General features: G+C 44.5%; 1 protein-coding gene and 1 pseudogene across 3 annotated transcripts in view; both read left to right on the forward strand.

The window, feature by feature from the left end:
- Positions 1-9,355: 9,355 nt before the first annotated feature.
- On the forward strand, positions 9,356-9,862 carry LOC110554322 (small ribosomal subunit protein eS10-like; annotated as a pseudogene).
- Positions 9,863-11,149: 1,287 nt separating this feature from the next.
- Eml6 (EMAP like 6) overlaps positions 11,150-24,582 on the forward strand; it is a 225,456-nt gene continuing 212,023 nt past the window's right edge. The window contains exons 1-2 of one of the 3 annotated variants that reach the window (XM_060365115.1): positions 11,150-11,308; positions 12,205-12,892. In XM_060365115.1, the coding sequence (XP_060221098.1) occupies positions 12,693-12,892 (200 nt within the window). In that variant the 5' untranslated portion in view covers positions 11,150-11,308; positions 12,205-12,692. The remainder of the gene's footprint in view (positions 11,309-12,204; positions 12,893-24,582) is intronic. The other 2 variants (XM_060365114.1, XM_060365113.1) reach the window with 2 other exon arrangements.

Raw genomic sequence — 24,582 nt, forward strand, 5'->3', positions numbered from 1 at the left:
ACCTTGCAGCCCACTTATCCCTTCCTCAATGACCTGAAACCTGTCCCTAAGCTCTGCCTCTGTCTCCCTCTCTTCCTCTTCTTCCCTCTCACTGGCGGTAATGCTGGGGATCAAACTCAGGGCCTTGTACATGCTATACAAGTATTCTACCGTTGTGCTAAGCTGGGGACAAGCCTTCAACACATGGCCCTTTGGTGTGCGTTCCAGAGCCAAACCACAGCTGCAGAGTTTGAGCTGACTCCAGAGCCTTAACCTCCAATCGGCACCCTGTTATTTCTCTTTAATTTCCTTTGCAGGAAATAATAAGCCCTATACTTGACCCGTGATAACTGAGACTATAATTAAAAACAACTTTGCTAGGATAGTCAATATTTTTAGATGGAAAAATACCTGAGAGAGGGTCTGAGAGGATGCTACTTTTCAGACTGTCTGAGTAAGCACGGCTGTTTACAGAGAGGGCAGGACCTATCCAGCATCCTGATCCTGGCTATTTGGAACCATTTAAAAATATTATTTTACAAATCTTTAAAATACATTTTTAAAAAGATTTATTTGTGTGTGTGCGTGTGCCTGTGTGTGTGTGTATGTGCGAATGTCTTATGCAGGTGCTCGAAGAGGCTGCGGGAGGACGGTGGACCCCTTGGAGCTGCTGTTCCAGGTGCTGAGCCACCTGTTGTGAGTGCTAGAAACTGGAAGCGCTCCAGGGGCCTCTCAACTGCTGGCCGCTGGGGTTTCCTCTACCGCGTTACCCACTTCCCCCTACCCCGACTCAGAACCCAAAACTTCTCATGGGCAAATAGCTTTAAGATGAGTCAGTGTAGGTAAATACCCATAAGTCCCAGCTCCTGGAATGTGGAGATGGGAGGATCAGGAGTGTTCTAAACCAGATTCTGCTATATAGCAAGTTAGAGGCTTGTGTGAATGAATAAATGAATGAATGGTTGACAGATAGATGTTCTTATTTTTAAATCCACACTGCTAAATAAAAGTATGTAAAATTAAAAACCATTAATATTTAAGTAGTTATTTATATTTCCATTTCTATTACTTTTTTTGTTAGAATTACTTTCAAATTTGGATTTTTCTGATTACAACTCTGTGGTAAGATTCAATCTATTCCTATATGAGGACTGAACAAATATTTAGTTTTAAATTTAAAGTTTATGCTTAGGGAAACATCTTTTTCATTCTTTTGATCCTTAGGCATATTCTCAGAAAGGTATAGTTTTCCATGTTTTAAAATCAGCATTTGGGCTGGGATGGGGTTATAGCTCAATTGGTTAAGTGCCTATCTATCTGGAAGAAAGCCCTGGGTTTGAGTCTCACCACGACATAAAGCCAGGCATCACGGTGAATGCCCATAATCTCAGCATTCAAAAGTTCAAGGTCATCCTGGCCTGGCTAAAGGAGGACCTGTCTCAAAAAAAAAAAAAAAAATCAATATGATTTTAATTTATGCTTTCTCCTTTTTAAATATTTTCCACTATGTAGTTTCATTTTATGTGAACTGCTATTTTTAAATACTGGTTTTATTTTTATCAAAGGAAACACTTATACTTTAGATATGCTTAGCATTTTCTGTAATATTGGCTAGCAATTTGCTCAGGTGTTATATTTCACTCCACTTTCTTTTATATTATATTCCCTGCCATGCAAACAATATTTACATTTTGACAGTCAGATGTTTTGGTTGTTGTCCATTTTGCTTTCATATTTTTATTCATGGACAGGCATGTTTTTTTTCAGATTCATTTTGTGGCTGAATTTAATAAAATTTCTTTTAATCTTTAATGTTTTTATTTTTATATTATTTCTCTTCATTTGAAATTTGTCTAGACGTTCAAGTGTAAGGAATAAATCAAATATTATCCTCACAGCAGGCATCAAAATTCAGGTTTTATAAAGACAACAATGGATTGATAGCTCACTGGAAAGAATATTAGACGCTCATCCAGAGGACCTTGGTTTGATCCCCAGTACCCACATGGCAGCTCACAACTTCTGGGAGTCTAGTTCCAGGGACTTCAACACTCTTTTCTGCCTCTGCAATACCAGGTATACATGTGGTTTACAGACGCAGGCAAAATATCCAGGAATCCAGTCAGAATAACTAAAGCTATATACTCTGGGCAGATACAGTAGGTATATTCTAGGCAATATTTTAAAAACTTATTTGTTTATTCATTCATTTATTTATTGTGTAACAGTGTTCTGCCTGCATGTGTGCCTACGCACCAGAAGAGGGCAACAGATCTCATTATAGATGGGTGAGCCCGTGTGGGATGCTGGGAATTGAACTCAAACATCCAGTACTCTTAGCCTCTGAGCCATCTCTCCAGCCAATCTAGACAACATTTTAGTCCTTACTCCTACCCAGCATTTTCCTAAGAAGAAGGCCCTCTGGTATCTGCCCTTTTTTTAAATTGCTCTTATTTATAGTTTTTTTTTCATTAAAATTACACTTATTTAAAAAAAAAATTATGGGCTAGAGAGATTGCTCAGAGATTAAGAGCACTGTCTGCTCCTCAACAAGACCTGAGTTCAATTCCCAGCGCCCACAGGGCAGTTTACAATTGTCTGTAGCTCCAGTTCAAGGGGGTCCCAACCCCCCACACCGACACTTGTGTAGGCACAACACCAACATATAGAATAAAACCTTAAAAACTCACTTACGAAATTTACTGTTTTGGTGTATAATCCTCTGGGTTTAAACAAACATACACCATGTAACTACAAACAACCCACAGAAAGTTCCCATTGTTAAAAACAACGACAGGGCTGGAGAGATGGCTCAGAGGTAAACACTGACTTCTTCTAAAGGTCCTCAGTTCAATTCCCAGCAACCACATTGTGGCTCACAACCATCTATAGTGAGATCTGGTGTGCAGGGTACATGCAGACAGAACATTGCACACAAATAAATAAACACATCTTTAAGAACAACAGCAGCAGCTTGTGCCGATACTTGGTATTGCTATGTTTTCCTTTTTAAATTTGATGGATTGATTCTTTATCCTTTCCAGAAAACACACAATAAAATTTAACAGTAAGCAGCCAGTTGAGTCTGGCTTCTTCTACTTAGTAAAATACAGTTACAATTTATTCAAGTTGCTGCATATATGTTTTCTTTGTTTTTATTGCTGAGTAGAATTTTGTCCTCTGAGTATACCAGTTCCTGTGTCTCTGCACCAGTTGAAAGGTGTCCTCTATTTTATTTTTCTCCATCTTTAAGTGGTCTGTAGGTCTGGTAAAGAGGAGGCAAGGCATCCACTGAGAGGAAGCAGTCCCTCCCAGCAACCTGCCTGAGAAGTATGTCCCAGGGTAACATGTGTGTTGTAGAATATTAATATTTACTATTGATTTATCTTTTAGTTAAGCAACAGTTATTCCTAAACAAGCTGTATACCCAAATCACCACACAGAGACTGGGATTTATTTAATTAACCTAGAGCACAATGCTGGGCAATAGTTATTCCATCCTAAACCTCCAAGCCTTCATAGTTTCCTAACATTCAGATTTCACCCATTGTACTTACTTTTAGTCATATCTTAGGTCCGGTTCATCTCTCCACGTGGTTCCAAGACCTCTCCTGCAGATTCTTCTCCCCTCCTCCCTCCTGCTTCCTTCCTCTTCCTCCCACTCTGGACCAGGATGTCCCACCCTATCCTCTCCATTGCTCAGCAGTGTGGCTGGTTGTTTTAATTGACAATTTAGAGAACAAATGGTGGCATGTTTACACAAACTTGAGACAGGTGATGCTTAGAATAAACATCACAGTGCAATGTCTGGATTGAGACCAGATAGTGGGGTAGAAAAATCAGCATTTGAATGAACAAGGGTGAATTGTATCCATTCCATAAGAACACTATACCAACACACATGCAAGAGGCCATAGCCAGGCTCCCTTGCTTCTCATCCCTTAAACACTATCCAAAACCAGAGCACTAGTCATGAGTGGGCAACATAGCAAATGAACCGAGGTTTTTTCTGAGTAAAGGCAGAATTCCTCAGAATGGATCTGGTAAATATTCTGGGAGAAATTATTTGTAAGAATACTTAAAAAATTAATTTAATTGAAAAATGTAAGAACTACTCCAAATCATACTACCTAAACATGTATGCAAGGTGAAGAGGTCTTCTCATCCCCTGCTCTCTCCCTATGTTTGTTTTGAAACTGTCTCTGAAAACTATACATGTGAACTATTTTTGCTTAAAAAGGTATCCTTACTATACGTATATCTCACATACACACACATCTTAGGTTATAACTTAATATACAATCTTGCATATGAGTATAGGTTATAATGTTTTCATAGATCCACTCTACGGTTTCAATGGCTTTGTAGTCTCCCACTAAGTGGATGTGCCCTAAGTTGATAGATGGACATTTGGGCACTGTCCAAGTTTCTATTTTTGTAAGTTTCACAGAGACTTAATTCACATACCACAAAAATTCACCCACTTGATATAGTGATCATTATACAACTATTAATACAATTGTCCAACTCTCTTCAGCTTCTTTTATTCAAGAATATTCCTCCATATTTTTTTCATTATTTATTTATTTTTTTCAAGACAGGCTTTCTCTGTATAACAGAGTTCTGTCTGTCTTGGACTCTTTGTAGACCAGGCCCTTTGGAAGACCTCGAAATCAGAGATCATCTGCCTCTGCCTCCTGAATGCTCAGATTAAAGGCACACACCACTATGCCTGGCTCATTATTTACATTTTGATGACACACAATCTCATTGCTTTCTTGTTATTTCAATTAACCTTTGGATGGGCTGGCTACCTAGTAAGCTCTCAGGAATCTGCTTGTCTCAACCCCTATGCCAAGGTTACAGGCACATGGTCCCACACCTGGGTTTTTACAAGGATGATGGGAATTGTAATTCAGATCTTCGTGATTGCAGAGCAAGCACCCTTTGAGCCATACACCGAGCCTCCAAGTGAGTGCCAAGTGTGCCTCTGCATCACCAGCTCTGGGATTACAAGCGTGTGCCACCACAGTTTTTTTTTTCTTTCTTTCTTTCCTTCTTTCTTTCTTTCTTTCTTTCTTTCTTTCTTTCTTTCTTTCTTTCTTTCTTCCCTTCCCTCCTTCCTTCCTTCCTTCCTTCCTTCCTTCCTTCCTTCCTTTAACATAGGTTCTTGGGATGGAAATCAAGTGCACAGCAAGCTACTGAGCTACATACCCAACCTTATGCATTATTTGCTTTAAAGAGTGTTTATGTTGTGTGTGTGTGTGTGCGCACATTTGTGTATGTGCACATGTGTGAGTGTGTGTGTGTATGTGTGTGTGTGCATGTGTGTGTGTGCATGTGTGAGGTATGCATGTGTGAGGTGTGCATGTGTGTGTGTGTGTAGGTGCACTCGGGTAGAGGACAGAGGAGGATGTTGTGTGCTCTGTGTATTCCTTTGAGACAGGTCTCCTACTGAATCTGAAGTTAGGCTGGCGACCCAGAAAGCACTAGTGAGCGCTGTCTCCGCGCCCCCACACCGACACAACACAATGCTTGGGATTACAGGTGTGGGCAAGACTGGGCTTGAGTTTAAATCTATTTTTATTTTATGTGTATAGATATTTTGCCTGCATGTGTGTTTGTGCATGTATGCAGGAGCCTGCAGAGGACCACCTGAATTAGAGTTATAGACAATGGTTAGCTGTCATGTGGGTGCTGAGAAGCAAACCCGGGTCCTCTGAAAGAATATCGAGTGTCCTTAAACCTTGATCTACCTTTCCAGCCCCTAAGCCTGAATTTTTGTGTGGATGTTGGGGATTTGAACTCAGGTCCTCCTGCTTGCTAACCACTCTTACTCACTGGGGCATCTCCACAATCTCTGTATGCAATATTTCCTATTGCCTTTCATCAGGAGACTAATAACTAACTGTTACTATTTTTTTGTATGAACGTGTATGTGTATGCATGTTAATGTGTGTTTGTTCATGTATATGTGTCTGTGTGCAAGCATGGTGTGTGTGTATGTGTGTGCATATGTGTGTGTATAGTCCAGAGTTGAAGTCATGTGCCTTCTTGGGACATGCCTCACCTTTTTCATTAAAGCAAGGTCTCTCAATTAGCCCAGACCTCACCTACACCTATCTCCTCCTCCTACGAACTGGAATCACAGGCCAGGTCACCAGGTCCATCCAACATTTAGTGAGTTTTGGGTCTCCAAGCTCTAGTCACGCCCATCCTGTGGTAAGTGTGGTAAGCTCTGAGCCGCCTTCCTTAGCCCTTAGACATCTAATTTTGATCAGTTCTTTGAGACAGTGACTTCCAGATGCTTGCTCAGTCTGTGAGAGTGATGTTAGTGTTACGGAAGTATCTTTTTATCTAATTATTTTAGTATATTTATAAAGTTGGCCTACTCAATTACAGAACCAGATTGACTGATTCTCTATAGTTTTTTCCTGTGTTGGTTAGCATTATTAGATAAATAGCTGAAGGAATCTGGTGATGGAATTTTCCCTCTTGGCCTTGGCAGATGTGGGTTTAATCTAAAGTTCAGTTTCTCAGAGACTGACCTTGGCAGTTTCTCCAGCGGGGTGCTCGGCTCCTGAGAACTAGATGACAAACTTTGTGTAACCTGGAGTGAATCCTTGAATGTTTTGCCAAGTGAAGCAAAAGGACTGTTGCCGAGAGAAAGTTGCCTGTGGTCTTTTGCTTTAAATAGAGCTGCTTGAGTGCCTGATAAACCAGTCTTGATCAGAAACCTGTCTTGACTCCTTCTTCGTGTCTCTGCCTGTATCATTCCCACTCCCTTTCGGGTAGACCCCGAGCGGCTTGCCCGAGGGATGGGTCAAATAGCTTTCCTTAATTAACAGGCTCAACCTCATCTTCTCCAAGAACACATGGAACATTCTGATATTGTTCTTTCTGCACGTATCCCCTGTAAAGATGCCAAATGATCTCAAAATGTTTTCCCTTGAAGTTATATAATTTAACTAAATAAAATATGCTTCCATGGGTACTAATCCATCTTTTTTTTTTTCTTCTGGCCTATACTTTACTGCTCAGCCCACAGATTCAGTTATACTATTCCTCTGTTTTCTTAAATTTCTTAACTGTTCCCATGTGTTTGCTCCCTAATTTTCAGAAAACCCAATGATCTGTTTACTGGGTTAGCTTTCTTTGCATCCATCATCTTTGTAATTATCTTAATATACTTTACTTTCTCCCTGCATTTCTTCAGAGAGTTTCCAACATTCTGGTGATTTTTCTTTCCAGTTCTTTGTTATTTCAAACTTACCCATTCAATGTGTAATTGGTTTGTACTTCTGGAGCGTCATTTTTATTATTAGTAGAGACAGGGTCTCACCATATAGCTCATGTGATCTTCTTGCCTCAAACTTATGAGTGTCAGCTTAGATTATTTTTAAAAGCTTGGTTTTCATTTTATTCCTAAACTCTTGATATTTTTAGACTTATATTGTAACTAAGTTCTTCTTTGATAGAGAACCTGCCTCCTTGACAGTTTTTCACACTAGAATTATCTTCTAGTTATAATGTACACTCGGGGATTTGTTGTAGCCTGCTTTCTGAGACAAAACTGCAGCCATCTCTGTATTAGGCTTCCATTTTGCTGCTAAGGTGGAATTAAATTCAAAAATTTAAACTTTTCAACTCTGCCTCCTGGAAACGATTGTTCATAGGTGGCACCAGCAGACCCTGCCTGAGGATTGAGCTGGCCTTCTATTTTACTATGGATCAACAGTGGTATAACTCGTGCTTTATTATCTGCTCACGTAGCTACACTCTGGTGGCACCCTTCTTATCTACACACCTGGCTACACTTTGCATGTGCTCTTGAACCCTGAGCCCTGCCTCACTTCCCTCACGTGGGGCCTGCTCACTTCACTTACAGGTTAGCTGATAACTCTTTGTCTACTTAGCCAAACCGTGTTACTGCCCTCCCCATGTCTTTTGCACTTGGTTATTTCCATAAAAACCCTGCTGTGAGAACTTGTAGATGTCACATTAGATGTCCACCATCCGTAGTGTGGCCCTGATGGATGGACGTGGAAATGGCGTTCCAATAAACCGTCCATATCTAACTGCGACCGGAGTCTGAGTGGTTCGTGGGGCTAATCTCATACCAGAACAGATTTAGTTTGCTGCTGTGGTGCCTGTTCTTTTCACTCATGTTTGGTTGAGGCAGTTCTTCCTAGGGAGTTGCTCTTTCTCACACCTGTATGAATCCTTCTTGCCATTATTCCCACCTTATCTGAAAATGAGCTGACTTAAATGTTTTAAACTACATCTGAGTGTGTGGCCAATGAATTAGTTTCTGAGGTACAATTTAGTAGCTGGGATTTGTTTTAAATTTGTAATTTGTTTTACTTTTTATGTAGGGATGCTTTGCCTCTATGTGTGTCTATCTTAGGTTTCTATTACTGTGATACGTACCATGATGACCAAAGCAACACGAAGATCAAGGAGTTTATTTCCATTACAGCTCTCAGGTCATACTCATCTGTCCTTCCCCTTTCAGTTCTGCAGGGTTCTGGATTTCAGCTGGGTTTCTGGAGCTCTGCTTATGGATGGAGACTGGGGGCAGCTAGAGGCTTTAGGGTGAGGCCCGAGTACGCTGGGCCAGGGTGTGAAAAAGGTTTTCCACAGAGTGTTAGAGTTTAGCTCTTTTAGCATGAGACCGAAGGTGGCAATGGAAGCTCAGGTGTTCCGAAGCCTACGGCAATAGCAAAGTGCTACAGCTCTGCCAAGGCCCAGGCCTGGGCACAGCCATGGTGGATGCTGATGCTATCACGAAGCATGCAATCCCATCAGCACGTTTATTTCAAATCAGGGATTTTTGGGGCAGTGGAAGGGATTTTGAGGCCGAATGTGTTTGATCCGCTGGGGTTGCTAGGATCCAGGATATGCTGAAAGAGTGACCCCAAACTCGCAGGCCACAGAAGGTGTCCATCCTGCAGAAGTCCAGCACGCAGGGCTCACCATCCAGGCAGAATGGCGACCCCGAGGAGCACGCAAGCTCTAGATAAAGTCAGCAGGGGCAGTTTCAGGGACAGCTAGGCCATCTTTACTTTGATTGGCACAGGTCAAAAGCAAGGGTTCGAGGGCATGAGGATAGGCTAAAGCTTGATTAGGGGCTGGGGGCTCTCTAAACTGGTTCAAACCAGCCCAAATTCATAAGTGCCTATGGAGGCTACATGACTTTGATCAGGGCTTGGCCCATACAGGGGGAGGCTCCGTGACTCTCTGATCAAGGGTTAGGGGCTTCTCAGACCAGTAGTTAAGCAACCTTGTTCCCCCAGGCCACATGTCCTGGCCAGACCTGCAACTGTGGCTTTTCCTGCAACTGAAGGTTTTTTTTCCCCCCCGAGGAGCAGAAAACACAGGCCTGTTCTATCTCAGCAAGAAAATGAAGCCTCCTTTCCAGCCTCCGCCTTGGTCCTTGCAGCCGCCACGATGTTGATGCCTAAGAAGAACCGAATTGTCTTCTACGAACTCCATTTCAAGGAGGGAGTGATGGTTGCCAAGAAAGACGTCCATATGCCCACACACCCCGAGATGGCAGACAAGAATGTGCCCAACCTTCACGTAATGAAGGCCATGCAGTCTCTCAAGTTCCGAGGCTACGAGAAGGAGCAGTTTGCCTGGAAACTACTGGTACCTTACGAACAAAGACTGGCAGGCCTCGGCCTAAAGGTTCAGAGGGTGAGAGAGAGACCTCCAAGATTCAAAAGAGGGGGGGGGGGCAGACAGAGACACCTACAGAAGTTCTGTGCCCCCTGGTGCTGACAAGAAAGACGAGGCTGGGGCTGGCTCAGCAACGCAAAAAGGCAGCCTTGGCCGTGGTCAGCCGCCTGAGAGAAGATGGAGATTGTGTTGTATTGAATAAACTTTAAAGAAAAAAAAGAAAAGAAAATGAAGCCTGTCTTTAAGTAGGTCAGGCTTATTCAGCCATGCCCTCGCAGGGTCAGAGGGTCAGGGATAGTTAATTTACACGTGCCTCATTTTCTATGCAGCAGCATGGTCCTATCACAAGAAGTAAAATTACCCTACAGGTGAGGAGGAAATCTCCAAGTACAACTGAAGGTCACTGTTTAAGACTAAGCTCTCCTTAGAAGAGTGTGGCTTTTCTAGGAATTCCTAGATGCTTGCTAGAGCAGTTTCTGTATCAGGGAATGGTCTGGCCTGTGCCCCCAGGGCTGTGTGATGCTTCTTGTAAGACCTGGGGTCACCCAGATCAGGGGAGACTTTTAGAACCCCGCTGAGAATAGGGAGTCTGTCATCAGAGTCCCAGCACAAATAAATGGCTATCTGGAGAAGACTGACTTGAACCTTTTCCAGCAGAGCCCCACATCCATCGCTGAGAAAAGTCAGGATAGGAATTTGAGTCAGGAACTGAAACAGAGTCCGTAAAGGAATGCTGCTTACTGGCCTGCTCCTCGTGACTTGCTCAGGCTGCTCCATTCATTCATTCATTCATTCATTCATTCATTCATTCAACAGTGTCTCATTCTGTAGCTCTGGCTGTCCTGGAACTCACTATGTGGGGACCAGGCTGCACTCAGACTCACAGAGATTTGCCTTTCTCGGCCTTTGCTTGGATCAGTGGTATACAGCACCCAGAACCACCCCAGGTGGTTTCAGAATGGCTTCTGCTTTTGATGGCCAAAATGAGTGGTTGATTGACTGGGCATAAGGTAGGTCATAGGACGCCGCTTAGTCCCCTACACGACAGAGCGACCGCGCATCCTGTATCTTTCTTAAACTTGGATAAATCAGAATCCTTCGGAATAACAGGTGAAACAAACAACAGCGCGAGTCAAGCGCTACAGTACAGGCGGACGTGGGCTACAGCAACCCTCAGGAAGCGGCGCAGGAGGAAATCCTCCGCTTGACCTCTGCTTTCGGCACAGATGTGTAGGCCGCTGGCCCGGGTCGCTACGGAACGCCAGAGCCCGCCTGGATACACTGCGGACTCCCGTGGCATCAGCCCTGCGGCCCTGTGTTCGCACGGAATCCTGGGACTTGTGGTACAGTCTGAGCGCTCTCCGCACCAGCCGGGCTACAGAGGACTACGATTCCCAGAATTCGCGCGGAGCAGGCGGGCCGGGGGAGGGGGGGCTTCGGCGCTCGCGGGCGTCCGCGTTTCCTAGCGCCGCAATTTCCCCTAGTAACTGGTCCCCGCGCTGGCCCCGCCCCCGGAGCCCAGGCTAGAGAAGAGCTAGTGCCCCGGTGTCCCCGCGACCAAGCCTGTCCCTGGGTGCGCGGGGCGGGGCGGGAGGGGGCAGAGGATTTCGCTGGCTGGTGCGGGATCCCCGGACGGTGGGCAGCGGAGGTTAGAGGCCGCGAGGGCAGGGAGGCGAGGAGCGAGGCTGCTCCGGGTGGGAGTGCAGGGACCCGCTGGGACGGCAGAGCGCCAGCCAGGGCATCCCTAGGGCTAGCATCCCTCCGAACCGCAAAGGCAGGCTCCCGGCTGGGCGTGGGGGGTCTCCATCCCCGGGGCTCCACGAAGACCCCGCCCCCCGCCAAGCCAAAGGCGAGAGATCCCTGGAGCCCTCAGGGTCTCGGAGCTAGCTGAGGTCTTCGTCGGGAGAGGGGCACCATATATGTGTGTATATGTACATATATGTAATAAGCAAATGGCAATATATATAAAAATATATATAATATTTATATATATTATACATATATAAATAAGCAAATGGCAATTATATATATATATATATTATTGCCATTTGCTTATTTAATTATTACTATTTTCTGGATCGGGAGCGTTGGCAGACAGCGCTCTTCCCTAGTTGCCCTGGTGCCCGGTTTCCTCCGATTCAGAAGATGGTTTTAGGACGCTTTGCCGTTGGGGTTGCTGATTAGGGAGAGCGGCTAAGTTCTTCTGGGTTCCTCTGTGAGGAGAAGGCCCACGGAGGGTACGGGTTTTAAATACGTGCACGCCAGCTAATTGGAGCATCTAAAAAAACGGGCACGATATATTCGCCCTGGCTTCACGGCGCGAACAGCAAACGTTCTTTCAGATCAGCTCGGCCACCGCCGGCCGGAGCGTGGAGGGCTTGTTTCCTGCAACGAGGAAGGGGGACGTGGAAGGAGAAAGGCGGACAGTGAGAAGCGACGGACGCAAAACCCACCACCACCAACTTGGTTTCGGTCTGACGGTCGTTTCCTTGCAGTAGGTGACGCGCAAAAAAATTCTCTCTCTCCCTCGCTCCCGAATCCTAGCTGCAGAGTGTCGGCGTCGGACCCGAGGACGGTGATGGCGAGGCTGGCCCCGGCCGCCTGTCGGAGCGGACCTGTCACCGGCTGAACCCCGCCGTCTGCGGCGAGGCCCCCGCGCGCCTCCAACTTGGCCAGCTGGGAAACCCGCGCCCGGATATGCAGATCTCTGATTGCGGAGGCGGGGTGACCCCGGGGAGACCCTCCGCAGCCCGCCGAGGCCCGCAGGTGCCGTGAGGCAAGCGCTCGGCGCCCGCGGGGCCGCCCGAGCCCGGGGGAGCGAGCCGCGGAGCCGGCGGGGTCTGGGCGCTGCGCCCCGGCGTCGCCTCCCTCGGCGGCGGATGATGGTGGCGGCCGGCGTGCCGGGCTGCGCCTGTGCGTCGCCGCGGAAATCGGCGCCCGGCGCTGTGCCCTGAGCCCTCACAGGTCGCTCGCAGCCCAAGCCTCCGAGAGGACAGCGCCCGGGGCCCCCGGGGGTCGCGCGGGGTCGGCTGATGATGGCGGATCGGACAGCTCCCAGGTGCCAGCTCCGGCTGGAGTGGGTGTACGGGTACCGGGGTCACCAGTGCCGCAACAACCTGTATTACACCGCCGGCAAGGAGGTGGTCTACTTTGTGGCTGGGGTAGGGGTGGTGTACAACACCCGAGAGCACAGTCAGAAATTCTTCCTGGGACACAACGACGACATTATCAGGTAAGGGGACGCGCCGGGGCGGCGGGGAGGGCTGGTTGGGTATGGAAGGCGGAAGGGTAGGGATAACCGGGGGCGTTGAGTCCTGTGGAATAAAGGATCCTTCCAGGAGCCTCCGAGAGGAGGGCTGCAGATTCTAGGGCTAGGGCAGAGGCAGGGAGGGAGGCATAGGTGGGAGGGGGAGGGAGTGCTTTGCTGCTTTTTTATTCATTCTCGCTACAAGTGGAGGGTCTGGGTAACTACCGAACACCTCTCGCTCTTCCCTAACTAGGTAGTAGGAGCGAGAGATGAACTGTGGGTAGCATTTTTGGAGGGCTCCTCACACAAGCAAGTGGATCTTGAAAGAGAGAGAGAGAGAGCAAAGAAATTTTGGTACAGGCAGTTTGGAATCTCCATCCCATTTGTGTTGGACCTAGGACGTTTCTGTAGTGCGTGGGGAGTGTTTTCTGATATTTCAGCAAGTGTTCTAGTGCCAAAAGCATCTTTACACACCACACGAATGCTTCCCGCAACATTTTTAGGGTTTTAAAAGGCTGGCGGCAGCATCTGGGCCAAGAATTCTTACTATTCTTGCCCGTGGAATGAATGAGCAGTATTTGGTAGTGGATGGTCCAGGAGGACTCCATTGCACAAAACAGTCATTTTTAAGGCCCTTCTTGTTTAATTAAAGGGGGACAGATTTGGTTCTTCGTGCTATCTTCTTATCTGGACTAGACATATTTCTCCCCAACCTTTGTCTGCATCTCCTATGGCCAAATTAGGTGTGGTCCAGATGCTGTTCATAGGAGTCCCTTTCTGCCATGACAGTTGAGGATAATACTATCCATGGTGGGAACACTCCACTCCCAGAGACAGCGATTGCTGAGGACACACTGCTAGGAACCCTTCAAATGTGTGTGTTCATTAATGCAAAGCAGTGTCTTCTTTTTCCTGTTGCTCTAAGTTTGCCCTTTACATGGGGTGAATGATGTAATGATGACCACTGAGTAATGACAGTGGTCCTGCCTTCTCAGTGAGGACAATGACTTAAAAAAATAGCTTCCTCAATCAGTGTCATATTCCAGAGGGATTTTTCTTTTTGAATTGAAAATGGTTACAGAAGGTAAATCTTAATACATGGAAACACAGAAGGATGCACACACACACACGAGAGACAGAAAGACAGAGAAATCTTGACTGCCCCCTCACACCTTGTATTTTGAGATCGGATCTCACAGCTGTAGCAACTCAATATGGAGCCCCGACTGGCTACAAACTCTTGGTAATCCCCCCCGCCTCAGAGTGCTAGTACAAGTGTGAACCTCCACGCCCAGCTTTTATCTCTACTGTTAAAAGATGAAGACTGTGAGCACCTGAAGCTCGAATGCTCTCCAGATTTGGTGGCGCTGACATGTAAAGCTCTCCCTTCCTGTCTGGTTTGGGAATGGATGTGGTGGGGGCATCCTTACTCAGTCTCACCCTGCAGATTTTGCTTCTCTAATTATGTGGCTGATCATTAAAGGCACAGGTGCAAATGATTAACAGTGACTCATGAAAAGGTTGGATGTTTAAAAATTTAAACCCATTGTGTTTGTTCTGTGTATCTTCATGCAGTGCTTTCCATTGCAACATCCAAATAAGACATAGTCCTTGGGGGGAAGGGAAAGAGTAGCAATTAAACAGAAGATTCCCTGGGGTTACATGATATTAACAGGACAGTTCACTGAACTACTTGGGGTGTGTGTGTGTGTGTGTGTGTGTGTGTGTGGTGGATTCTTAATACACAGTCTTTCTCTTAAAGGGGAGAAATTTAAATGCATTGTTGAAACTGAAGGTGGGAAAAGGGTGGAGTTGCAGGAAGCCATTGTTGGGAGCAGCAGCTGGGCTAGTAGGGGTGTGATGACATCTGGCTTGGGTGGTTAAAGCAACATTAGGGTTTGAAGAAAAGGGGAATGAGGAAGTTACAGCTGCATTACAGGTAGACCTAACTGCTGAGGTGATTATCTTTTGAGGCTAAACACTGTGTGACTTCGGGGAAAGCACCTTAAATTCTCCATGATTTGCCTGGGTCCAAGTATGTACAGGTGAGCAGAGTTCTAGCACTGACGTATCTTTGCATTTGGAATAAAATGAAGTCCAGTGGAATAAAAAAAAAAACAAAACACAAACCACGGATGATCTTTATGCCGTTAGGGGCTGTGAATTGAAATGTGTATGGTGTCATTTTGCTTTATCTTACACAAGTACATCTCCCCCCTCCCCCCCCAGGAAGGCAGCGCACAAGACACAATGCACAGTCTTTTATCTTTATTCATTTCAGCTCATCTCCGAATGCCCTAATATACTACTGTTTTCTCCACTTGAAATATTAAAGTTTGTCATTGAATGGGACTGACTGTAGTATCCAAGGCTTTAATGCAAAAACATGTTTTCCATTTTGAATCAGTACATGAATATTAACCCTCTTGATTTCACTGAATTGGGTACTGCAGTAACTCCACTTGGTCCTCAGATTTTGAAGGAAATATCCATACTTATAAATTTAATGCTGTTTTGCTTTGTGCAGCTTTGCCTAGATTATTAGCCACAAAGCAGCCTAACAAATATTGATAAGGTACTCCATTTTAGAAAACTGTATGCTCTCTGGGATCACGAAGAACCTTAATGATGCAGGATTTAGCAGAGCTCGTTAGGGCTCAGTATGTGTCCTTTTGCTTTGACAGTTTTTCAGGCAGATTTTTAGAAATATTGGTATGTGAGGCATAATGTGATTTATTGGATAAGAAGTCTTACTTTTATTCTCTTTAAAATAAAATAAAAATAAAATATTTATTTTATTTTATTTACTTCACAGAATGATTACCGTTCTGTGAAGATAATAGATGGAAAAATGATGCCATTTTTTGTTTTTGTTTTGTCTTGATAGCATTGAGATGAGATAAGTAAACACCTAAACTGGTGTTTGGTGTTTGCTATTGGGCTGACAAGACTCAAACTGGGTTTGAAGGCAAGGCAGTAAGTGATGCTTTGCTTTGCTTTCCTGATCTGGCAGGAGAACATGAGATGAATAGATGAAAGAAAAGTCACCTGCACATTCATCCTCTATCATCCTCCTTTTCCTGCTCTCAATAAGTTGCAGCATTCTTGAGACTATTAGAAAGAACATATGCAAAATGTTTTGTTGGGAAGAGGCTCACCCTTAGTAGGTACTCAGTCAGTGTTTATTGTCGTACTAAAGTAAACACATATACACCAAAGCATCTTTTCATTGTACACACACAAATGTTTAGACTCTATATCTTTACATTTTTTTTTTGTGCCCCAGCTTACCATTCTGCTCTTACTTTCTATTTAAAGCCATAAGTTGTTTGCTTCTTGCTTGACATCTAATGCAGGTACCCTGTTCTTCTCTGCTTCATACTGGAATGATTGATCTTCTCCTTCTGTGAAGCCTAGATCAGCTACAATATGGGCATCAGTGTCATCAGTAAAACAGCTTTTGACTTAAGAACTGGTTCGTGGTTATCTGTAGTATTTCTGAGGTTGCATAGAAGGCATCCACAGTGCCTAGCAAAGGGCGAGTGCTCCTCGCAGGGACCGTGTTTCACCTATACCTGGGGTGGCCCCATCTACTTCACTGTCACCTCTGCCATGAGATCTTCCACCATACTCGGACAGAGGCTACCTCGTAACTCCTCAGATTTTGCAGGGATATCTGGTGCCATTCTCTCATTCTAGATACCTCCACCTGTAGAGGAAGTAGCTCCTTGATGTCGAGACTAAACCTAACACAGGCAGGGTTAACATTTCCTGAGAGTTAAAGATCCAGAGTTAAATATACATCTAGATTTATCCCATCTATTCTTTCAGTCCACCTTTTGGGGAGGCTGGCTTGCTGACCCTGCTTGCTGGCAAGGAAATGAGCCACAGAGGCTAAAGCCTTTTGTGCATGGTTAGCAGCAGGCTGACTCTAGAATAGGAGTTGGAGTGCAGGCTGGTCTGATTACAAACCAAAGCCGTTGCTTCACTGTTCTCCAGGCTCTTGTTCTTAGTCATGGTGCTAGTTGTTAACAGGAGCCCAGCAAACTTGCACTCTCTGTGGCTCCACCTATCATCACGTAGCCTGTAAATCCTGGGCTTATTTTTAAGAGCCCTTGATACAGATTGTTAGATCTCAGTCTAGACAGAGGATTATGTTCAGGTTCGCTCTAGCAGCACCACCAGCCTCGGAACAATGATTGGAAATGATAATCCGCTGAAGATGCTTAATTTAAAAGTTTAGAAGTCTAAACTGTGACAGGCTAAAGTTATCTAATGCTGAACTATGATTGAAGTTGTTGAGTTTGAAGTGAGTAGCTTAATAGCCATTGCTGTGCCTAGACCATCTGGTCCCCATGGAATCCCATGAAGGCCTAGACATATAACTTTACGTTTGGAGTAAGAAAAACCTAGAGACACCAACCAAAAATGAAATCCTGGTTAGGGATGAGGCTTCAGACACTGGTGCCAGATGGACTGTCTCCAGACTATGGACCCATTGAAATTAAAGTTTTATTGGGTCCCCTGGCCCTGCCACTCCAGGTCCCTTTACCCCTGTCCTGATACTTGTGTTTGGCATGGATACAGGGTCCAACCCCCACCACCCTCAGGCCTAGACTAGATACAAGGAGGTACTAGCTAGTGTGACTACAGACCAGCAACCCATATTCCAGCTTGATCTTTACTTTAAAAATTAGCAAGTACTTGTATCCTGCCACAGCAGGGCAGATCTTGGTGAGGTCAGTTTGTCCAGAGTTTGCCTGGGTATTGGTACTTGAACCCCTTCCTGGGTAAGGACTTTGTTTTGGTTTCAATTGAGTACAAACCTGGCGTCCGGCTGAGACATCCCAGGCTAGGCTGTCCAGTCTAAGGGTCTAGCCTACCTTGTCTGAACCACTCAGAAAATTTTGTGGACCCTAGGTGAGTGGCCTGGTGAATGTCAGATACCAGAGTCCTGCAAGGTGATCTTTCCCTCTGGGGTCCTCCATCACCATGTGGGTTTGAGCTGTCCATTTCTCCTTTACCATGGAATTTCAGTCTTTTTATATTATCAGAATATCAATAGGCCCCACTGGTCTTAGGACCGTTTGTCAGCAGCCAAGTCAACAGCCCAGCAGTGGAGGACAGCAATTTTTAGGGGAAGCTAAACAAACTCTGGGAGGACCAAGATATTTTCATGTCTTTTTCCCGGCAGTGAGAAGCCTTCCTTCTTTACAGATTGCGACGTGGACACGCCGGGTAGTAAGCATGTACTGACTGCCGGTCGTGTATGTGTCAGTGGACTTCCCGTTCCCCATCTGGAGGCCTGGGCTGGACCAGTCAGTTCTGCTGTCTGGGCTGAAGTACCTGGCTTGAGCCCAAATCGTTTCGGTTAAAGTAACTACTGCAGCTCCTGCCTACCTGGTTTGTCAGGCAAGAGGGTAACAGGATTGCTGTGCTGCGTTTCTTAAACTGGTCTGGAGGGTGGACCAGGAGCAGGGCCTGGTAACGCGGCACGTAGTCACCGGACAGCCCGCGTTCTGGTGCACCTCATAGGACAGCCTCAACTGTGTCCAGGGGTGCTGTGAGTGTCAAGATTTTGACCCAAAGTTAAATTGTTTGCTTTCTTTTGTTAAACTAGCAGTAGCCACCGCAGTTCTTAGAACAGGTCTAAGAACAGGTGGGCGTGGTTACAGGGTCCAATCATCAGAGGGTGTGTTCATGATCCCAAAGTCATTCCAGACAAAATTTCCTTTTGTTTGGAAATTCTAGAGCTGGAGTGGAAGTCAGAGCTGTTTTAAAAGCCTCAAGTGCCTTTGTTTAGTCTCAGTCCAGATTAGGGGTTTATTGCTCCCGTTTGTGCTGCTGTACAGAGATCCTGTTTTGTCCACAAGCTCTGCTACCCAGAGGCAGTAACGCCCAGCTCTCCCTGTGTACTCCTGAACCTCTCGTAGTCTTTGCAGTTGGGATCTGAAAGATGTCCTACTCTGAGACAGGCTCCTTTGCCTTCCTTAAGCTGGTAACCAAGGTATGTAGCCATCTGCAAAGTTGGCTTTTGTAGCCAACATTTTGCAGCCCAGGATCTGTAACTCTTGCAGCACCCCTTCCTGGCACGTTAAAATCTGTCTTCCCAGGAATCCTCTGACTAAATGGCAGGAAATCTGCATTTGGTGTCTTTAAATTCTGGGGCAACCTAGTCCAGGTATATTGCCTATTGTAGTCTCTCATTGGGTCTATCTGTTTAAAAGCAAAGATGGGATGACTCACCCCTGCCAATGGGAGGCTGAAGAACACATCTTTCAGCTCCAAGACAGTGAACACCTGTTTCTCTGGAAAAATCATGCTCATGAGAATCAGCGGTCTTAGGTTTCTTCATAGGCAGGAGAGGTATATTCCAGGGTGACTTTCAGGGCACCAGGATACCTGTCTCTTCAAGCCAGGCAATATGAACTGCAATTTCCCCTTGTATTTCCAGGGCCATTGGGTATTGTTTAATCTGGACAAAAGTAGCGGAACTGCTTAGTTGAACAATTATAGGAGCTTGGTGTTGGGAAGTCCTGGAGGGTTGGTTTCTCCCAACAGAAGGTGAGACCCCAAAATTTTGCTAGTTCTATTTACGTCTAAGTGAGTCTCATCATCAGAGAAGGTGATGGTGGCTTTCAGTTTATGAAAAATGCCTTGTCCTGTGGTAGGCTGAATAGGAACACCCCCATGGACTCATAAATGCTTAGCCCATCGGGAATGGTGTGTGTGTGTGTGTGTGTGTGTGTGTGTTGTGTGTACACTTTTTCTCAGCTTTTTCTCCAGTACCATGTCTGCCTACATGCTGCCATGCTTCCCACCATGACGATAGTGAGCTAAACCTCTGAACTGAAAGTGAGCCCCAATTACATGCTTTCTTTATAGGCGTTACCTTGGTCATGGTATCTCTTAATGACAATGAAGCCCTAACTAAGACATACCACAATCAGTTCTCTGTTAAATTCCCTTTAAGCTACCTCCAACAACTAGGACCTACTTATAATTTTAAAATTTTTTAACTTTTATAACTTTAAAAAAATATCTGGTTGACAAAGGAAATCTTTGTAGCAGTTGTCTTTAATCTTTATAAAAAGTGCCTAGTGAATTTGTTTAAAGTCTCTTTGGTGAGTGTTGGAGAGAAGGGAAAATCTGTTATGTCCGGGCCGCATTGTCTGCCGGCAATTCCCCTGTACAGAGCAGAAGGAATGCAGAGCTGGGGAACTGTTTCCCACTTCCAGTGTGCATTCCACTTAGATGGCGTGCAGGAGGTTGGGGGGCTGGATGTGAGGCCTGGCTCCCCCCCCCCACAGGAACAAACCTTGACCGTGAGCAAGAGTCAAGCAACAAAACAAGTAAGTTGCTGTTCCTAGAGTGAACCAGGTGGCCTTTTTTGTTTGTTTGTTTGTTTTGTTTTGTTTTGTTTTGTTTTCCTGGTTGACCTGGAAGAGCCAAAAAGATTAATGTCTCTACTGGGACAGTAGAGACATTAAGTCAGGGGATTTTCATAACAGAGAAAGCCACTGGTCAATACAGAAAAATAGAACTGACAGAAATACACACACACACACACACATACACACACACAGACACACACACAGAAAGGGGCGGGGGACAGACAGACAGGACAACCAGGGGTGGCCACACATTCATATGCCTGAGCAGTCCCATCACACGTGGATCTTAGACACTGGATCAGTAGCTGTGTCCAACCCCTCTTATGCGTCCAAACAGAAGGCACTTAACAGGACTTACGTGCAGAGGTGACACAACAGGCAACTTTTTAATTTGTTTCCTTTTAGGGTGTCAGACCCCTGTGAGGTTTTAGGCAGTGACTGATCAAAGGGAGCCACAGACATGGAATATCTCATGTTGTGCACCCTCAAGGGGTCCCTTGACCACTGCACTCTTCCTTACTCCAAGAAGCTCTGGGACCCTGCTAGAGGTCTGGTCTCTGGGATCTAACTGGGGCCTCCAGAGATGTGGGATATTCACCAGAGAAGACTGCTCGGACATGGGCTTAAACCAATAGAAAGTCTTCGTTAGCTGGCTGGTGACTGCAGTGAGTGCCTGGGATCCCAGTGTGGCACTGAGCCTTTCTCAGAGTGAGCTTTAAGCATACAAACCATGTTCTGGTTGACATATTTCAGTTAGTAAGAACAGTTAGCCAGAAGCAGAGCTACAGAAGCCCCAAAGCAAGGTTTTTGAGAGACTTTTAGAGACTTTCCCTTAGGTATGGACTTTGATGGATTAGGCCTTTGTCTTAGTCTGGCAGGTGGTGCTGTCTACATGCTGAGCTTTGCATGGCACTTCCATCATGGAGTCAGTTACGCTAAGTTCTCAGGGCCTACTACGATCTGGGGCCCTGTTATAGTGCCCAGAATTCTGATGTTAGATACCCAGAGAAAGACCAAGGACATCTCAGTTCTCAACCAGGTCACTAATGCCTGATAGGTTTTAATACCATATGTCCTAAATTTCCCAGGGCAGTCATTCAATTATTGTCATGAATACAGTTTTTATTTTCTTTTTATTATTATTATTAATTTATTCATTTTATATCCTGATCATATTCCTTCTGGTCCCCCTATTCCTGTTTCGTAGTCCTCAGAAAAGGGAGGCCCTCCTCCCTTACCAACTGACCACAGACTATCAAGTCTCTTTAGGACTGCCTGCATTCTCTTCCCCTGTGGCTGGCAAGGCTACCTCACTTGGAAGAAGTGACTGAAGAGCAGGCAACAGAGTTCATGTCAGAGATGGCCGCTGGTCCCCTTACTAGGTGACCCACATGGAGACTGTGCTGCCTAATGACTATATTTGAGGAGGGTGCCCCGGTCCTCTCCATGCTTGGTCCCTGGTTGGTGCATTAGTCTACATAGGTTCCTCCCCCCACCCCAGGCTGAGATTTGTTGGCTCTGTTGGTCTCTTTGTAGAGCTCCTGTCCTCTCTATCCCTCCACTCTTCCTGAAGACTCCCTGCACTCTGACCAAATCTTGGCTGTGATTCTCAGCATTTGCTTCTATCCTCTGCTGGGTGGAGTTTTTTGGAGGACATCTATGGATGGCTCCCATCCTGTTCTCTCTCTTCAACCATGCCCGGTGTCTATTCTATTTGCCATTCTGAATGCGAATTAAGCATCCTTCCTAGGGTTCTTGTTACTTAGCTTCTTTAGGTCTGTTGATTGTATCCTGTATGGCTAATAGCTGCTTATGAGTGAGTATATACCATGTGTGTTTTCTGGGTCTGGGTTACCTCACTTAGTGTGATCGCTTCCAGATCCATCCATTTCCCTGCAAATTTCATGATGTCCTTGTTTGTATATCTGAATAGTATTCCATAATTTCTTTATTCATTTGTCAGTTGAAGGCCATCTGGGTTGTTTTTAGTTTCTGGCTATTACGAATAAAGCTGCTATTTTGAACATAGTTGAGCAAATATCCTTGTTGTATGGTGGAACATCTTTTGGGTCCAGGAGTGGTATAGTTGGGTCTTGAGGTACAGCTGTTCCTAGTTTTCTGAGAAAGCGCCAGGTTGATTTCCAAAGTGGTTGTACAAGTTTGCACTTCCAACAGCAATAGAGGAGGGTTCTCCTTTCTCTGCAACCTCTCTAGCATGTGCTGTCACTTGAGTTTTTGATCTTAGCCATTCTGATGGGTATAAGATGGAATCTCAGAATAGTTTTGATTTGCATTTCCCTGATAACTAAGGATGTTGAGCATCTCTTTAAGAGCTTCTCAACCATTTGATATTCCTCTGTTGAGAATGCTCTGTTTAGCTCTGTAATCCATTTTTAATTGGATTTAGTTTGTTGGTGTTTATATTTTTGGAGTTCTTTATATATTCTGGATATTAGCCCTCTGTCAGATGTAGGGTTTGTGAAGATCTTTTCCCAGTCTGTAAACTGTCATTTTGTTCTATTGACAGAAGCTTTTCACTTTCATCTCATGAAAGTCCCATTTATTAATTGTTGATCTTAGAGCCTGAGCTGTTGGTGTTCTGTTCAGGAAGTTGTCTCCTGGGCCAATGAGTTCAATGCTCTTCCCCATTTTTTCTTCTAATATATTTAGTGTGTCACGTTTTATGTTGAGTCTTTGATCCACTTGGACTTTAGTGCAGGACTATTGGTGTTTTTCTATGTGTAGACACCCAGTTAGATCAGAACCATTTGTTGAAGATGCTGTCTTTTTTTTTTTCATTTTAAGGTTTTGGCTCTTTGGTCAAAAATTAAGTACCCATAGGTATGTGGCTTTATTTCTGTGTCTTTAATTTGATTCCATATTTTTTATGCTAATATCATGCAGTTTTTATTACTGTTGCTCTGTAGTACAACATTAAATCAGGGATGGAGATACCTCCAGAAGATCTTTTATTGTACAGGGTTGCTTTAGCTATTCTAGGTTTTTTATTTTTCTATGAAGTTGATTATTGTTTTTTCTCTTTTAATATAATTTTTATTTATTACAATTATTGTGCTTTTTTTTCAAGGTCTGTAAAGAATTGTATTGGTATTTTGATGAGAATTGCATATTAAATATGTAGATTGCTTTTGGTAAGATGGCCTTTTTTACTATGTTGGTTCTACCGATCCATGAGCATGGGAAGACTTTTCAAACTGGTATCTTCTTCAATTCTTTTCTTTAGTGACTTGAAGTTTTTTCATACAAGTCTTTTACTTGCTTGGTTAGAGTTTCACAAAGATACTGTATATATATTGTAGCTATTGTGAAGGGTGTTGTTTCCTTAATTTGTTTCTCAGCCCATTTGTCTTTTGTATATAGGTAGGCTACTGATTTTTTTAAGTTATTTTTGTATCCAGCTACTTTGCTGAAGGTGTTTATCAGTTGTAGGAGTTCCCTGGTAGAATTTTTGGGGTCACTTAAGTATGTCATATCATTGGTGAATAGTGATACATTGACTTCTTCCTTTCCGATTTGAATTCCCTTAATCTCCTTTAGTTGTCTTATCTCTCTAGCAAGGACTTCAAGCACTATACTGAGGACTTCCAGAACTGTGTTGAAGAGATAAGGAGAGAGTGGGCAGCCTTACCTTGTCCCTGATTTCAGTGGGACTGATTTAAGTTTCTCTCCATTTAGTTTGATGTTGGCTATAGGCTTGCTGTATATTGCCTTTACTATGGTTAAGTATGTGCCTTGTATCCCTGATCCAAGACTTTAAGCATGAACGGGTGTTGAATTTTGTCAAATGCTTTTTTGGCATCTAAGGAGATTATCATGTTTTTTTTTTTTCTTTCAGTGTGGTTATATGGTGGATTACATTGATGGATTTCTGTATGTTGAACCACCCTTGCATACCTGGGCTGAAGCCTACTTGTGGTCGTGGTGTATGATGTCTTTGATGTGTTCTTGGATTCTTGGATTCTGTTTGTGATTATTTTATTGAGTATTTTTTGTGTCAATGTTCGTAAGAGAAACTGGTCTGAAATTCTCTCTCTCTCTTTTTTTTTTTGGTTGGGTCTTTGTGAGGTTTAGGTACCAAGGTCACTGTGGCCTTATAGAATAAGTTTAGTAGTGTTCCTTCCATTTCTGTTTTGTGGAATAGTTTGAGAAGTATTAGTATTAGCTCTTCTTTGAAGGTCTGGTAGAATTCTGTGTTGAAACTATCTGTCCCTGGGCTTTTTTTTTTTTTTTTTTTTTTTTTTTTTGGTTGGGAGACTTTTG

Source organism: Meriones unguiculatus, chromosome 12 (genome assembly GCF_030254825.1).
Source record: "Meriones unguiculatus strain TT.TT164.6M chromosome 12, Bangor_MerUng_6.1, whole genome shotgun sequence".
Taxonomy (NCBI): domain Eukaryota; kingdom Metazoa; phylum Chordata; class Mammalia; order Rodentia; family Muridae; genus Meriones; species Meriones unguiculatus.